This window comes from Toxotes jaculatrix, chromosome 1 (genome assembly GCF_017976425.1).
Source record: "Toxotes jaculatrix isolate fToxJac2 chromosome 1, fToxJac2.pri, whole genome shotgun sequence".
Classification (NCBI taxonomy): Eukaryota; Metazoa; Chordata; class Actinopteri; family Toxotidae; genus Toxotes; species Toxotes jaculatrix.
The window spans coordinates 18,472,749-18,489,423 of NC_054394.1; the positions used below are offsets into that span (position 1 = coordinate 18,472,749).

Genomic DNA, 16,675 nt, shown 5'->3' on the forward strand with positions numbered 1-16,675 from the left:
CGAAACAAGCTATGGCAACAGCAAAAGCAATAAATGACACAAAGCACTCTGCAGGTCTTATAATGCTGAAATCCTGTTTGACTGTAGTGTAACATATCAGCCCTCATGAATATCCCCAGAAGAAATTGTTGATGTTGTTGAAGTAGATGGAACAGCTGGCCTGTCAGCCAGGCTGTCTCCCTCTGGTTTCGTACATTTGAGTCCAAACAAACTGCAGAGTTTCATGAGCATCAGGTCCACAATCTCATCCTCCTCTGATGGCTGCAAAACAGAGAGTAACATGTATAAATCAAGGAGTACCAAGTTATCTGCAGTTGTTTCTGTAATGGTAAGATCTCACCTCTTTTAAAACATTGGTTGCTATTGACAAGTCGACACTGACATGAGCAGCATTCAGACTCGGCATGGTTTAGAGTTTACCTTGTGATGTATCTGCTCTTGACTGAATGCCACCAGGATGACAGAGATGAAGAGGTTCAACACCACAAAGGTCATGAATACAATGCAGGAGCCGATGAGGAAAGCACCAAGCACCGGATTATAATTCAGAACCTGCAGGGTCAGGAGGAAGAAGTATACTGAGGAGGGGTCAGCTGTCATAATCTGCTGTGGTAGATTTACAATAGCTTCATACCAACCTCTTCATAGTTAAAAATGCCGAGCTGTAGGCTGACCATGGTCTGGGCAGCATCTAGCAGAGTCCGATAGGAGTATAACTTCCATCCATACATCAAGTTAGACTGAAAAGTAGAAAGTTCATATTTTTTGTTAATAATCACCTTTTGAATAAGTTATATTTCACAAAGTATAGATTTAAAAAAAAACTCTGTGGCTCCAGCAGCATGTTGATTTAAAGTGTGGGAAACTCCTCACAGCAATGGAGTAGGCCAGGAACATGATGGTCATGACCACCAGGAAGCCTGAAATATCAGTCCAGGCTCGCTGCAGTGTGGATGTGATCATGTGCAGCTTGGGGTTCAGTCTCAGCAGGTGCCACAGTTTGACCGTAGCCAACAGTACTAAGAAGGCAATCAGATACCCCAGCACTGCATCGGCCCTGGCTGTCTCATGGAAACTGGCGTATCTGGAGACAGAGCAGGAGAATAAAGAGCCTTGTTTTAACAACTGAGAAAAAAAAATATTTGCAAAATACAGTGTTTTTGTACAAAAACACTGAAATAATTAAGGGCTGGGGGATTTGTGTAAAGCACTGTGTTACATTGTGTTGCTATAAAAAGTGCTAGACAAACAAAGTCTGATTGATTGATCAGGAGAGAACGAAAAAATAGTAAATGTATACTGATGAAACAGAAACAAGCTTTGCACAGAGAATCTGCACTGGTAACCACACAAAGGACACACAGTCAGACACAATAAATAAGCAAAATGCACATGTGTGTTCATACATATGTAAAGATCCTACATCACATATTTGTCATTTTATTTTTGCTTACTGGTTTTTGTTGTTCTGGTAATAGTCCATGTCCCGCTTCCCCAGTAAAGTCCTCTTAATGAAGACAGACAGCGCACTCCAGCTGAGAATGATGATTGCCAGCTCAAGTAAGTTCCACTTACTCTTGAAATAAGCCCATTTCTGCTGCTTCATCAGCTTTCCCTGTCAGGTTCATGAGAAGAGCCTGTGTCAGATGTTCCAGTGAGCAACTTTAGTACGTATTAATATACTAACAGTCATGGTAAAGTAAGGATAATGGATATACACCTGAATGACCATGTAGTAAATGATAAAGAGGAAGTAGATTGCTTCAGAAGCCATGACAAAGATGTGAAGGCCACCGGTCGCCTGGTAGAGACGCACACTCTGAAGCTCACTGCGGAATTGGAAAGCTCCTGGAAGAAACATAACATTACAGACAACATGGTCCTTATGTAACAGTTGAGTTGTTGTGCATCTCTCACGCTGTGGCTGAGCATAGACTACTTACCTATGGCTGTGGTCTCCATCATGAGTGTGACAATGCAAAAGAGGTTGACATTGGCATTGTACACGGTGAACTCAACAAAGATCGCTTGGGTGTGCACATCAAACCAGGTGCTGTCATAAAGGTACTGAAGGGTTCTACGTAGATACAGATAAATAATATGATTTATACACGACTCAGGACTGACTAACTGTTCTTTGATTAAGTCATGAAAAAGTCATGTTACCAAAACCCCTCAACTAATGAATCCTGAATTGAATGACAATTCAGTATTCATTCAACACTAAACATCTTTGTACCATCAGTTGAGCTAATTTAGGTGAATTCTTAATATAATAAAATACCTACCTGCTGGAATTTGGTAAATCCGGCCCCAAATCCACCACATACCCTCCTCCTCTGTAGAGTATCACACTGCCCCAGATGGGGGAGGCCCTCAGCTTACCCTGGGACTGGTACGTCCACGGACCGTGAGGATTCACTGAGGTGTTACCCCCCACAGAGCGGCTCCAGCCTGGACCGTAGGAGTCCATGTCCTCCAACTCCCACGAGTACGGAGCGTGACAGTCCAGCACAGACTGCTGCATCGAGCGAGCAATGTGACAGGAGTTTTTCTTCACCCTCACCTGGCGGAGACGAGCGTTACCCACCAGCTTTGAGTTTCCGTCTGTGATAAATCCTGTGACAGATTTTCCAATAGCAAGAATAAACACAGATGAAAGAATGAATTTCATTTGTCACAGTCTGTCCAAATAACTTTCAGTTATGGTCCTGACTGAAATGACTCAGCTCTATATTTAGAACCACACTGGGCCTTTTTACACTGTTGCAGCTTCATGACATGACAATTTTGAATTTATGATACCATTTTATAATTTTCTACATAGATATACTGATGATATCGTGTAGGATAAGTAGTATATATAAATGGGACAAAGGCAGAAGTGAGACGTCAATTTGAGGAACTGAAAAGTGACATAATATTGAATAATATTGACTAACTTTTCTACATACTGACCTGGGTGCTCTCCAAACAGGTTGCTCACCAGAGTTGTGTTTGCCCAGTTGAACACATCCTGAATGGTCATACTGTCTGAGATCCCTTTGCTGAAGCTCTGCCGAATGTGTTGTGTCAGAAAGTAAGCGTTAGGGTCCCTCTGACCATACGCCACCAGGAGCAACATCCACATAAATCCCATGTAGGCTGCAACCCAAACAATTATGTTATGTCAGCATTTCAAACTGTATAACTTTGCTTTCTGTGTTGTTATGTATCAAACTGGTTCTCCTACTAAGAATTTCCCCCATGAGTGCAAAGACTTTCTGTTCTTTTATCATGTTGTTCCTCATCCTCTCGATGTCGGCAGGAGGTGGTGGCTGATAGAAACTGCACGTGCTGTCTCTTCTCGCTGCCCGCACTGCATCAGGATCATCTGAGGGAGGAATTTTGGATTAATTTTTATTCTTTTTTTTTCACAAATAAAAATGCGACAAAAATGAGAGATGAGAAAAAAAAATCTGCCTGGGTTTCGGAGACTCTCATCTATCTGAGGCTCTCCGTACTCCTCCTGGTCAACCTTCTTCAGAACGAGAGCAAAGAAAGCTGCAAAACCAAGAACCTGTGACAGAAAATTTTCAGACTTCAGTACCAGACAACCCCATAAGAAAACATAAGCTGAATTTTGTTAATCCCATAGGGGGAATTTGTGCCATTACACAGCAGCAGCACCAGGATATAGATGAGGGTAGGAGTCAAATTTAGTTAACAGAGAAAAAAATATTAACATCATCAGTGTCTTTACATGAGGTGTTAACACTGCACATACATACATAATGATCAATGTATTATAAATAAGTGTATGACCTGGAATATCATTAATATATTCATCACCATGATAGAATTTTATTCAGCGCAAATACTGATAGGACATTAGTTGGAAATGCTCCAAGCTCCAGTTAAATATCAGTTAATGAATAGCTTTCTTAACAGATAACATTAGCAGAGCTATCCCTGTTTCCTTTTAACGTTGTGATAATGTACTGTAATGTTCCTCACCTTCAGAGGTTGAGTAATAAAGAGACTCTCAAAGAAAGAGACCACCATGGAGATGAGCCAGCTTATAGAGCGGTCTTTCCCATACGTCAGCCCATACATCATGGTGAAGTATCCTGACACACCGCTGGTTGCAATCACCAGTATCCATCCAACAAAGACAAACCACCATGGCAGCCCTCCTTGACAGCACCTCTTGGTGGAGTGGCCATTGTTGATGCTCTCTTCTGGACTGAGACTGCGGTTGAGCTGGTCTCCGTCCAGGCTGGAAGAGGGGAGGTGGTACTCCAGAAGACCCTTCATTCCTTGAACTTGCTGCATGGCTCTGTTGTAGCTGTCTGGGGATGGGAAACGGGAAGGGCCTAACAGACCCAGCTCCCTCTCAACATGACGCAGCTGCCTGTACAGGTATCGGCTGTTGTTGCTCTTCTTCTGAACTTCACCTGAAGTCTTCTCAGGGCTCTCCCACACACTGTTTTCTGTCCATGCAAAAATCTGTATTAATCAGTTAGCATTATTTATACCAGTATTTCAACAAAGACCTCAACTTTTAAATTTTAAATTCTCATTCAGGGTAATTTATTTTCTATAATAGAAAATCAATACAAAAACTAAGCTATGGCCATCATCAGATGGTCTGGGAATTACAAGAGAGTTGCTTGACAACTTTAGAATTTATATGTAAAAGAGAAGATAAAACACATGATATCAGGAGCATTGCAAAGGTTATTGTGCAGTTTACCTTGTAGACTGACTGAGCCTAAACTGAGGATCATAGAGCAATCCCCTTTGGAGGCATCGGTGTAAAAGTCTCCAGCCGCTCGGTTCTGCTGTCTGATGATGTCCTCCACCAGAGACAGCAGAGTGTTGATGTCTGCCGGCTGACCAGGGTGGAGCTCCCGATGGGGCAGTGGACTTTTCATGGCCTTTGAGAGCGACTGAGCAATTCTCTTTATGTCCTAATGTAGAAACCATACCAAGTTCTTCAGACATGGGCAACGAATAAGCAGTTGCTTCCAAGTTATGCTCAGGATACCCCACCTCAACCTCACCTTAATCACAGTTTCTGCTGTGATGTCCTTCAGTTCCTTCTGAGGGGAAGAAGTCTGTGAGGGAGAAACTCGACCAGTCTTCCCCTGTTTAGAAGTGTCAGTTTTGCTGGTTTTCTCTCGAGGACGAGTGTTTCTGAAGATACTCACAATAAGGAGGTTGATGGGAAACATAATGATTGAACTTTGAACTCCGATCATAACCTGTTGCCAGGTCAACTCGATGTGGCCTGAAAAGTAAAGTGCTGCTTTAAATCTACTTTAAATTGATGTGATTAAAGGACAGGTCCTTTGAGTTACTCCTTCACTGAGACTTAAACAGAGACAGCACTATTATCTCAGATATAATTTTCCTGCCCTAGGTCATTGCTATGCAGTCAGAGTTGGATTTCAGGAGGCTTTGAACAACTAATGAAAGTTTTACTGTTACAAAATAATCACTAAATAATCATCTTAATAATTTAATCTTGTTTGTTGTATCTTGAAAGCTTTGAATGATTTATATTTTGTTACTTACCCAGGTCCATGGTCTGCTCAGAGGGGTCTGTTGGGATGCCCCAAAACATAATGCTGGTCAGCATAGTGCACAGCAGAAGAGAAAAACAGCAGGACACTCGCTGCACACGAGTGAATGTGCTGCAGGGAGGCCGACTAATGACAGAGAACCAGATATGGCCGTCACGGAAATCCTTGGCTGTCTTCATGAAGAACAAGTTACTAAAACGCGTTGAAAAATAAGGATGGATTAGAGGAAATAATAAAGTGATAATGATAGAGAATTAAGTCTAATTTCTTGGAAGGTCTCACCTAAACCTCTTCAAATCCATTTCTGTGGCTACTGGGAAGACCTTATCAAGAGTGCATTCTCCCACATCTACAGCCAGCCAGGAGTTACACAGGAAGTGCCATTTCTGACCAGTTTCCAGATCCTGCACCATCACTTTGTTGACATACCTGCACATAACATCAGAAGATAATTAATCTTCTGTGCGCAAAATAATGAAACAAACTCAAGCTTAACTTTAATTTATTCTTCTTTGATGTTACGTCAGAGTGTCCCTCTAACCCGTACCATGCAGGGTGCTCTCCTGAATTGTCATGCCACAGTCTGATGCTCTGTAGATCTCCAAGAGAAAAGTGTGTGGTCAGCAGGAACATGTCCACACCACCCCTCTCAAACACAGGTTTCTCAGGGTCTGTCAGGTGGTGGGGGTCGCTTTCTCCCTCTGTACCCAGCAGAGTTACTGTCACCTAAGGCAAAAACAAAGTCAATCAGGACGAACAGAGATGCTAAGAGTTGTGGAAGACAGGTTTTGTTTCTATGAATCTCTCTAAGCTTTAACAGACATCACTTACCTGAGAGGAGGTGGACGCACCATGCCGATGCCCAGTGCTGATATTCAGCATATAACGATACTCAGCCAAGGGGTCATTGTCCTCAAGCACTGTTATCTTGACCTACAAGTGAATGCAAACAAGGATTGTTTTGATGATTATTTACTTAGTGTTTACTGAGAAAATGGTAGTGTAGTTTATATTTATTTCATTTAACTGATGCTTGCAGCCACTCAATTTGTAGAACAAGGTTTAGTGTACAAAACAATTCAATACACTGCAAATTAACAATATAATGTGAAATTCTTCACCAAGAATTACCTTTGCTGTGTCCTGGATGTCTTTCCTGCGTGCCCATACAGCCACTAACATATAAACAGAAAAGATGGCCCCCACAAAACATACCACCACAGGATTGTTAGTGAATGTCGCAAAAAGTTCTGCAGTGCGTGACACATCTACCAAGTTTGGCATTACAAAAAAAGAGCTGCCAAAGAAAGTCAAGTGGTTACAAAGGCACTGGGTGACCAAAGGTGTGGTAAGTGGACCAACCTGTAGGAGTAGGAAAAAGAAAACCAGCCGGTCAAACTCCACTGCCCCTTTTCATGGATGTCAAGGATGTATTGCTACAAACACTGCAGATATGTTCTGCTTTTTTTTACTCACCCTGCAGCCATCTTCACTCCAAAAAGATTCAGTTTCATTCCAGTATTTGCACTGGGCAGCGATGGAAATGACAGTGACAGTGGCATTGATGGATTTGACGCCTGGCTCTACAATGGGCTTCATAACAAGGTAGTGCACGCCAACATCTCCTGTTCTGTCTTTAGGACTCAGCACCCAGGTATATTTTTCCTCTGTGTTAAAATGACAGATATGTTCATGTACAGAAAACACACATGGAGTCTTTTACGTGTTCAACAAATTTTCTCATCAGGATGTCACTGAAGATGCTGTTAGCGGTCCAGTCTCTCAAGTATGTTTTAAATGTGATTTTCAGGCACATTATGTATGTTATGCTACAAAAAGTGAATCTAGTAGTTTTAATTTTACCTTCTTTGGAACTCTCTTGAGGCATCTGAGTCTTGGCTACATAATTCTCATCGTTTGGATAATCTTTACATCCCAGGAATAGCATGAAGGATATGTCTTCAGATGGCTCCATTTTCAGCACCAGTGTTACGTCCGGTGAGGGGACGTCAATAATTAATGTGCTGAAATTGGCAAGGTCAAGGACTGTGCTGTTCTCCTGCCCAACGTCAAGCCTTGGTAGGAAAATCTGAAAACCCAGAAACACATTATTCTGAACAATCTACCATCGTTACCCAAGGTAAAATAACAAAAGGTATCTCTAAAACAAAAATTACCTCTATCTCATCAGGTAAATTCTCAACAGGAATGACAGTGCCGTTCACTCTGGTGAGAGACACGGATCCTACAGTTCCTGTGATGTTTTCCTCCTTCCAAGCATATGGATTTTTCTCAAAGCTCATCATCTAGAAAGAGGTAGGCATTCACTGATATATAAAAAAGATAAATGGTGCAAATCTGTGACCCACCTTGTGATCTGAGATAGTGTCATCTACAATTTTCACTTCTTTTTGCTGACAATATGGTTTTGGAGTCTTTTTCTGTTGGTTCCACAGTTCTAGGTGATGTCAGATTTTAACAGTCAAAATTACATTACCCAAAAACTAGTTCACTTTTTAACTATTCTAACCATTATGGATGTTCAGCAATTGGGAAAGCCATACCTTATACTGGCCAGATCAACGCAGAGCCCTACAACTAAAGCACATGTCTAGAAGACCATATACACTGTGTGATAATGAACCTCAGGCTCCATTGGCACCTTTAAATTCACAGCAAATGGGGGTTTACATTTCCCTCTGCTGTGCTCACACTTACCCTCACATCCACTGGCTCCTCTGGAGAAACAACATCTTCAGGCAACCTAGGAAAGGAAAATCTGGACGAGCTGTTCTTCTGGACATTTATATCTTGCATCTGCATAGTTTCTGGAGACACTCTGCAGAAAGAATTAAAACCTTAAAACCTTTTAAGGGGTTTAAGCAGAACACCAGTTTAGTCTTAAGTTCCTGTTCTAGCCAGTGTCAGTCATCTCTTACCTGTTAACATACACACTGATCTGACCAGAATCAATAATGGCAGGGTCTCCATTCATTTTTTTATTATTCAGCAAAGCACTTTGAACATTGTTTATCCCAGTCAGAAGAAAATCTGAGACGTTTTTCTGAAAAAAAAAAAAAAATTATATCTGTTTAGTGAAGACCATGGGAAAACGCACACTTAGAAATCTCTCTGAGAGTAAGAGAGTTTTTTTTTTTCTTACATTTGATGAAACATTCAAAATATTACTGGCTGCTTCAACAATTGGTGTAGCTGCTTGCACAACTTCATCATCCCCGCCATCCTGATCAGCACTGATAGCTTTGAGGGAGGAGCTGAGCCCTACCAACAACGAACCCGCTTCTTCCTGAAGAGGAAACACAACAACAGAAGAGATTAGAGTTGATCTGTGTCCAACTCTCAATTTAGTTTAGAAACACGTATCATACTCAGAGCAACATATTTGGCCTACATGTTGCTGCGAACTGCAATTATTGCCAAGTCAAATAAAAAAAAATAACTATAACAACTTTCTTCTGTATAAGGATAGATAGATATATTCATCCCTCAGAGGGAAATTGTTATGTTACAGCAGCGAGTAAAAAGTCAAAATAAAGAGTACAAGTTGACAGCTGACTGGCAGCACTTAGCAACTCTAATACAGTGCAAAATATAAAGATATAAAAAGTATTTAAAAAAACAAAAAAAAAAAAACAGGAAGGAGAATAATATGTACACTAATATATACAATGGCGTAGAACATTTGTTATTTTGCGACATTAAATCAGACTGTTCAGTTATACAGTATATTCATCTAAATGTTAAGGATTCAGCATTGTCCTGAGCTAAAATGTTTAGGCCAAGAGACAACTAACTGTAACTTTACTTAATTTATTGATCAAATATTGAGCTTTGATCTGTCACTAGTGACAATTACTACAGTGACTTGTGTACAAATAGCTGCCTGCACAGCATTTTCCTCATGAACAAAATGGACATTTGCAGTTTGTAAATAATAATTGAAAAATAGTTTTAGCAGGATTTTTGAAGATGCTGCTGAAATGATGTAATGTACTGTACTTGAGCAGCGGGACTGAGCTCATCTGAGAGCAGGGTGAGTCCAGCCACAGCTCTGGCTGTCACTTGCACTTCCTGAGTTGTGTTAGTTGGGGAGTCTCCTAGAACTGTGGTCATTTTGGTCAGCATTTTCTCTCTGAGCTGAAAGAGGAAGAACAACAACAACAAATTAATATCACTGTGCTCTCCATTAACCCACAATACAAGCTCAAACCAATGTTTTAGCCTCTACTGTTTCAATATCAATCAGACTTTATTTGTATGGCACTTTTCATACAAACACATTGTAACACAAAGTCCTTTACACAGAGTTTGCTTTTAAAAATATCAGAATTCTCTGCTGCCCTGAGGTCTTCAGAGAGGCTGTTCCAGAGACTTGGACTGTAGGTTTTTGTTCTGACTTTAGGTATAATTAAAAGGCCAGAAGATCTGGAGGTTACTGAGGGCTCATAGGGCAAAAGCAAATCTGATAAACAGGTAGGACCAAGACCTTTAAGAGCTTTATAAACCAACACAAGGATCTTAAAATCAGTTCTGAAGCAGACAGGTAGCCAATGCAGAGACTTTAAAATTGGTGTCATGGGAGCTCTCTTTCTGGCCTTAGACACACACATGCAGCTGAGTTTTGAGGGAGTTGAAACTGAGGCATATTCTTCTTAGGGAGACAAGACAGCAAAGAACTGCAGTAGTCAATTCTGCAGGTGATAAAAGTAGGCAGTAATGTCTCTGTATTGGCTTGAGAGAGAAACGGTCGCACTCTGACAATGTTCTTCAGACAATAAAAGGTAGGTTAATTGCATTTTGCAATGTGAGGCCAAAATTGAGATCTGAGTCAAAGATAACTCATAGGTTTTTCACTTGTTTATATAGGTTTAGTGCCAGTGCATGCAGTTTCTCCCTCTCCACTTCAGTACCAATGACCAATATTTCAGTTTTGTCCTGATTGAGCTATAGAAAATTATCTGCCATCCACAACTCAATATCTAAAATACAGTTAAAAAGGGCAGCGACCACATTCCGTTACCTTCGTCCTCGCATCCTTCTGATCTTGGCTGGCCTCTGTATTCAGCATGTCAGAAACTGAAGTAAATATTTGTCCGAGTGCCTCACCAGAGAGCAGACCTTGCTGCTCTAACTCAGTCACAGTATCCTCCACTGTAGACTGGAGAGCCTCCACTGAGGTACTCAAGTTATTTTTCCGCACCTTGAGGAAGACAAACAGTTAATCAGAATTATTGAAAGTCCTTCACATCATTTGGACAATGTTCCAATTTTGATTTCTCTAATCCTCCTTCTTTTGCTAACATACATGACTACCAGCATTTGACAGACCTGAGCAGTGACAGTTGTGGTAGCTTTCTCATGTCCCTTTTTCACAGTCACCACAACAGACAAACTGTAATTGTTGTTCTTATCTCCAAGAGGCAGGAAGACAGATTTCACCTCATTTGAATTACTGCAGCGCAGATGCTTGCCTTAAAGACAAAAGAGACAATTTAGTAACACTGTTGTAATGATTTCTTGATTATTTATCTACATATCTTGCTAAATGGGCAAAGCATCCAAGTTAATCCCAGGCGTGGATTTTTAGAGAAAACACATTTTGTCCCCCAATTTATACTCCTCTCTATTCTCTCTCTTTCTTTCTTAAAAATCCACTTTGTAAAAGAGCTTTTTGTTTGTTTAAATCTAAAACAAATAAAGAGATGACAATGCATCACATTTTCACCTGTGTCAGTTTTGAAGCAATAAAAACAGCCTGCAGAGCAGAAAGAGCTTGGTTTGCAGGTCATGTCAAAAGCATCAAGAACAGTTCCTGATGTAGGAGAAATGCTACAGGAGGGAGGGCTGAGGTCTGTTGGCGCATCAGTTGTCTCTCTTGGGTTTGCAGCTTGTTCAGTTGGTACAGGACTTGGTATTGGAAGAGTATACTTGGTGAAACCTGGCTCCCTCTTTCCTGTAGAAAAACATGCAGTTAAAAATAAATAAATAAATAATGTCAGTTTCTTTTAGTGTCACAAACTGGAACATTGTAAAGTTCAACAAGTATTTTTTGCCTGTTATTCATTCCAATCTTAGCATGCTTAGATTATGTTAATAACTTAAAACTCTGCATTTCTTAAAAACGCACCATAAGCAATTACACTGATGTTGTGCAATGTGTCCCTCGAAACTTTCAGATGTTGGCTGTGTACAATATATTCAGTGCTGCCTTCCTGCTTCTCAATAAGTGGCCTCCTTCCTTTTTTGGAGTAACATTTTCTAAGGACACCCTGTGAAAAGATCATCAGTTAATACTTGCTGGACACATTTATGCCACAATTTAAAATCGATTGAAGTGCTGTGTCAGACATACCGTCAAAGGTTTGGGGTCCTCAATATACCACACTACATCTGGACAAGTTGTCACACAGCTCAGTCGTAGCTTTATGTGGTCATTCACATTTATTGAAGAGCAATTTTCACAACTGCAAAAATAAAAGTAAATAGATAACTATAACCTATTCCAATAAATGCCAATTAAAAAAAACTTTTGTGGATCTGATACAAACCTCTTAAATTTGTCAAGTTGTCCTATGAATTTTGTTAATTCTTTTGTTTGCTATTTTCAAGAGTATGTGGGGACTGCTAAAAGAAATTTTGAATGTCAACCCTATTAAATGTAGCATCAAATATAAAATACATGTATTGTGGTGGACCCTCCTCAAGGTTGAGTAACCTTGATATAATCAATTTTGGAACAAAATTTCCTTTAATAACAGTATTTCTAAAACTTGCAAAAACCCCAGATAAGAATTATTTTTGGACACATTTGAGTGTATTTTTTTTCTAAATGGTTTCACTTTACCTGATGGTCACATCTGGGAATTCTTCTGGAGCAACAGTGATGCACTTTGAAGCTGAAGCAAGGTCAACCCTTTTCCTAAACCAGGTTGTTCTCCTTACAGTTACAGTGTATTTGAAAAATTCAAAGGGATTTGGAAGGCAATCTTTTTCGATAACATGGGTTTCATCATTTGTTTGGTTTCTGCATTTGCAGTTTCCTTCTGTATGAAAAAAAGCAAAGTCAGAACTTTCATAGCACCTCCACACAACAGCACTTCAACAATAAAGAAATTGCAGTTGTATAAAGACAAATGTCATGAATCATGGCATCATTATAGCATATTTAGAGGGGATGGACAAAATAACAAGAACACAGTACAGCCCAGTAGAACTTCACCATAAACAACAACCTCAGCACCTGTCATTAAACTAAATCAATGCCTATTTGAGTATGTTTACCTGTGCACTAGCATCACAGCTATGATCATGGTTTTGTATGTTCTGTGTCTGTCTCATGTAATCATATCCTGGCTTCAGAAATCTGGACAGGCCCTTATCCTGGTTTCAAGAAACCACAATATGCTTGCTGGAGCATGCTGATAGAAACCAGAATATTGTGAAACCAGAAGACCTTAGGCAGTTGATGATTAAGGATTTAATGATAATACACACTTAAATTAAACTAAAAATCTGACACAAGTAATGCTGAAACAAAAGTGAAAATTTGACACTGATGAGGATAAACTGTATTGGCGCTCTCATCTTCTGTCACTGGTGATTGGATAGGGAATAGACACAATCGTAGACAAATGATCATAAACATGGATACTGTGGTAAACAGGCAGCTGAATAGCCAGGTTTGTCACGTCTGACAAAAAAAATTGCATCTTGAACATGATCAAAATCAGGACTAGGACTTAAGGTGTGTACAAACAGGATTTAAGGTGCACAAAATGTTCTCACTGTCAAAAACACTAAGCATTAAATGCCTCACTGTTCTTAAAAGATTATTGCTTTGGATTGTTTGTGTTCTTCTAATTGTGCTCAACCCCTTTAATTACTTTAATCACGGTTTAACTGGCAAAAACAAACTCATTTAAAATGCTCTGTCGTCAATGAATTTTTGTACTTACTACATTTCCATTCAAATGTTAGTCCTTTGCTGGGCAAAGATTCAGTTCCATTTACGCTGAGTGTGACACTGTGAGCGTAGTCGACCAAAGTGTCAGGAGCAGTCATTATTTTCAAGTCAACAGAGCTGTCGACACTCATATTACCTGTCTGGAGATAAAGAAAAAGTCATTTTGCTTTAAAATAAATGCAAAACACACAATACTGTTTGATACTAATATTCTACATACTGTGTTTCCATGCTCGTCTGGTGAAAAGTCATAGTAATTCTGGCAAGCCAAGAGTATGTTCTCTAAGTCCACGTCCACATCAGAGGCCGAAAAGGCATTCATGGCTCGTACTTTGACCTTAAACAGTCCTTTACCAAAAGAGTTTGAATTAAAGCATGTTTAACCACATGTAGCATTTTCATAGCATGATTATTTACATTTAATTTACAGCACAGTTTAAGCGCATGATGATTTACATTTAATTTACAGCACAGTTTAAGTACCTTCCACCGGGTTGGAGAATGTATAAGCTTGTAGGCTACCATTGAGCATGTCTCTGGTCTCAGACAAAGTGTCCCTGGCTCCAGTGAGATTAAAGAGAAGCTGCACAGGAGCTCCTTGCCCCAACGAAACACCAATGATGATATCAGTGGAGTCTGGACACTCGCCTTCGTCTGACATAACTGAGGCCTGCAGGCCTTCAACAGGCTCCACCAGACACAGCTCCAGAACAATGGACACTGTGTGGGCTGTGACCCTGTTTGATGCAGCTAGAGTCAGGTTGTGGCAGCCGTGTCCAAGCTCCTCCGCCATGCTTGAATTCAGTGTAATGTTGTGGGGTGTAATCCCTCTGTCCACTGATGAGTTTGCAACCAAATGGTCTTTGTGTTGAATTGTGTAGGAAACGTTTGTACCTGTTAAAAGTAAATAAGACTATCTCATTACTCTGTATATTTTGAGAAATGTTTTTTAGAAGCATTTATTTATTGCCATGGTGTTACATTAGCTCACCTTCCACCATTATCACCTCAATTTGAACAGGTTTGCCATAAAGCGCATTGCATTTAGTGCCATCTGTTGACATATTCCTGCTATAACACTTGATCACACCAAATTCTCCAACGGGCTCCTGAATGGTTATGGCTTTCTGAGCTGTCACATGCCAGTCACTGGTAGTGCACTCCACCCCAACCATGAAAACACCAGGACGGCTGAATTTGTGTATAATAGAGCTCTCCATCCTGTTAGACAGATCAAGTAAAACTTTAGTTTTATCAACACAGTTTTAGACCTGTCTGCAGTATTTGTTTGAATGTAAAGTCTTCCTCACTCTTCTGGGCTGTAAGGATCAATAGTGTGGCCATCTCCAGCATTCACTGTACACGTCAAGTTTCCCTGAAATGGGTGAAGGAGCCACTTCACAGTGATGGTGACATTATCAAAAACAGCCGCCAGTTTACTCATCAGTAAGTGGAGTCCTGAGAGGAAATCACACTGTTAATTTGGATCATGGAAACACTGCTTCAGTATTTTCAAATACAAATAAACATAAGAATGGAGTTCACCTAGGTTCACCCTGCTAACTAAACCACTGAGGCAATCATTTGAATAAGTTGAAAGTCAACTTGTGAGATAAACTTGAGAGGCAGACACACTCGGTTAGAAAAGTAGATGAAAGGTCAAGGGTAACAAATTTGTTTGGGTCATAAAAAGAGGAACCCAAGACACAGGAACATAGTCTGAGGGTGATGACACCAACCACAACTTTGGTTAACTCCAAACTAGGGGGTGAACTACACATACCCTGTATAGATAAACTCTGTAAGGGGATAAAACTAATACTAATTCATCTAATATACTGGTAGTTAGTCGGGTGAAGTTATATTGTCCGATCTTCTCAATCTAGTAATGATCTACAGTATTATTTTAGAGAGCATGAGTCTATGAATAGTAGATGTAAAACGGACAAATCATTTATCTGACCATGTATGCAGCGGTACTCTACAGACAGGTAACTTCCCAGCGCAGGACATGGTTCACCAAAAGAGCTCAGATCCACTGGAGCCTGGCAAGCCTGCAGTCCATGGCAATGGGCTGGAATGACACAGAAGTGAATGACGATGTGCACCAGAGTAGCTTGATTAGGTTTGACCTTTCTGATTGAGAGAGCTTGAAATTTTTGTCTTAGTAGGTTTTAAAAATATGACCATTCAATTTTCATTATAAATAATCTTGTGGCTGCTTCTATAACCTCTAATAAGAAGGTCTAATAGTTCTTTAAAGAGGTGCAGTAACAATAAGGAGAAATACCAATTGTTTGCTTAGTAAATGCATGAACTCCTTCAGCATAACTAATTCCAGACTGATATGAATGTGAGTGTATATTTACCCCAAAGCTCATCTATTCAGCTCCTAGGAGGGGATTTGCCTAATGTCTTTTCTGGCAGTGCAATCCTTTTGTCTGCAGTCACAGGGCAATTATGGTTTTTGTGTTTGAGACAAAGCATGAAACAAAAACATAGTTTGTGGTGATTTTAGTGTGTTTATCTTGCCTTTTGGCTAAAGCGGTTTTAACAATGCCAAATATGTTCCCATAGATCTTACTGTAAATACAAATATGCCTTTAAATAAATGATGCCCCATCATTTAAACTAAAGTACCAGGTAGAAGGTTAAATTTGTCAAGCAAATGAAGAGTAACCAAATCTATTATACATTATTTTTTCATTTTACTACCACAGCCACTATGATGTTTGCAGAACATAAAAAAGGCTGGTTCTCTACATTTCACATGTAATGTTAATGAGAAAATACTTTTAGATAATTCACAATACCTGTTACAGAATCTACCACATCTATCCAGCTGCACTCCTCCTGGGAGGATGTCGGTGAGGCTGTAAGTTTGGTCCGGCAGTAGTGAATTGTCTTTCGACCATAGAAGCTGTCATCAATCTCTATAATTTGACCAGAACCACACTGCAATGTGGCATTTTGCCCATCACATGCAATAGATCTCCCAGAATCTGAGAAAATATCAAAATCAATAATAATATAATGGGAGCAAACACAATATAAGTATAATGCTATATGTTGATTTTTTTGGAAGCACATACCAAACTGGCAGATAAAGTTGAGCTCCTGGCTA

General features: G+C 40.0%; 1 protein-coding gene across 1 annotated transcript; it reads right to left on the minus strand.

The window, feature by feature from the left end:
- Nucleotides 1–96: 96 nt before the first annotated feature.
- pkd1l2b (polycystic kidney disease 1 like 2b) lies at nucleotides 97–13,682 on the minus strand. Its single transcript, XM_041038748.1, has 33 exons — nucleotides 13,544–13,682; nucleotides 12,433–12,631; nucleotides 11,941–12,052; nucleotides 11,716–11,857; nucleotides 11,314–11,541; nucleotides 10,917–11,059; nucleotides 10,609–10,788; nucleotides 9,588–9,725; nucleotides 8,731–8,874; nucleotides 8,507–8,631; nucleotides 8,286–8,406; nucleotides 7,745–7,873; nucleotides 7,431–7,656; nucleotides 7,044–7,234; nucleotides 6,699–6,929; nucleotides 6,399–6,500; nucleotides 6,115–6,293; nucleotides 5,850–5,996; nucleotides 5,560–5,759; nucleotides 5,046–5,272; nucleotides 4,736–4,952; nucleotides 3,997–4,472; nucleotides 3,463–3,559; nucleotides 3,233–3,373; nucleotides 2,959–3,144; nucleotides 2,289–2,619; nucleotides 1,944–2,077; nucleotides 1,721–1,848; nucleotides 1,455–1,615; nucleotides 874–1,084; nucleotides 639–740; nucleotides 421–552; nucleotides 97–261 (listed from the first exon to the last, which is right to left on the minus strand). The coding sequence occupies exons 1-33, from the start codon at nucleotides 13,680–13,682 to the stop codon at nucleotides 97–99; spliced, it is 5,784 nt and encodes a 1,927-aa protein (XP_040894682.1).
- Between the last annotated feature and the right edge of the window lie 2,993 nt (nucleotides 13,683–16,675).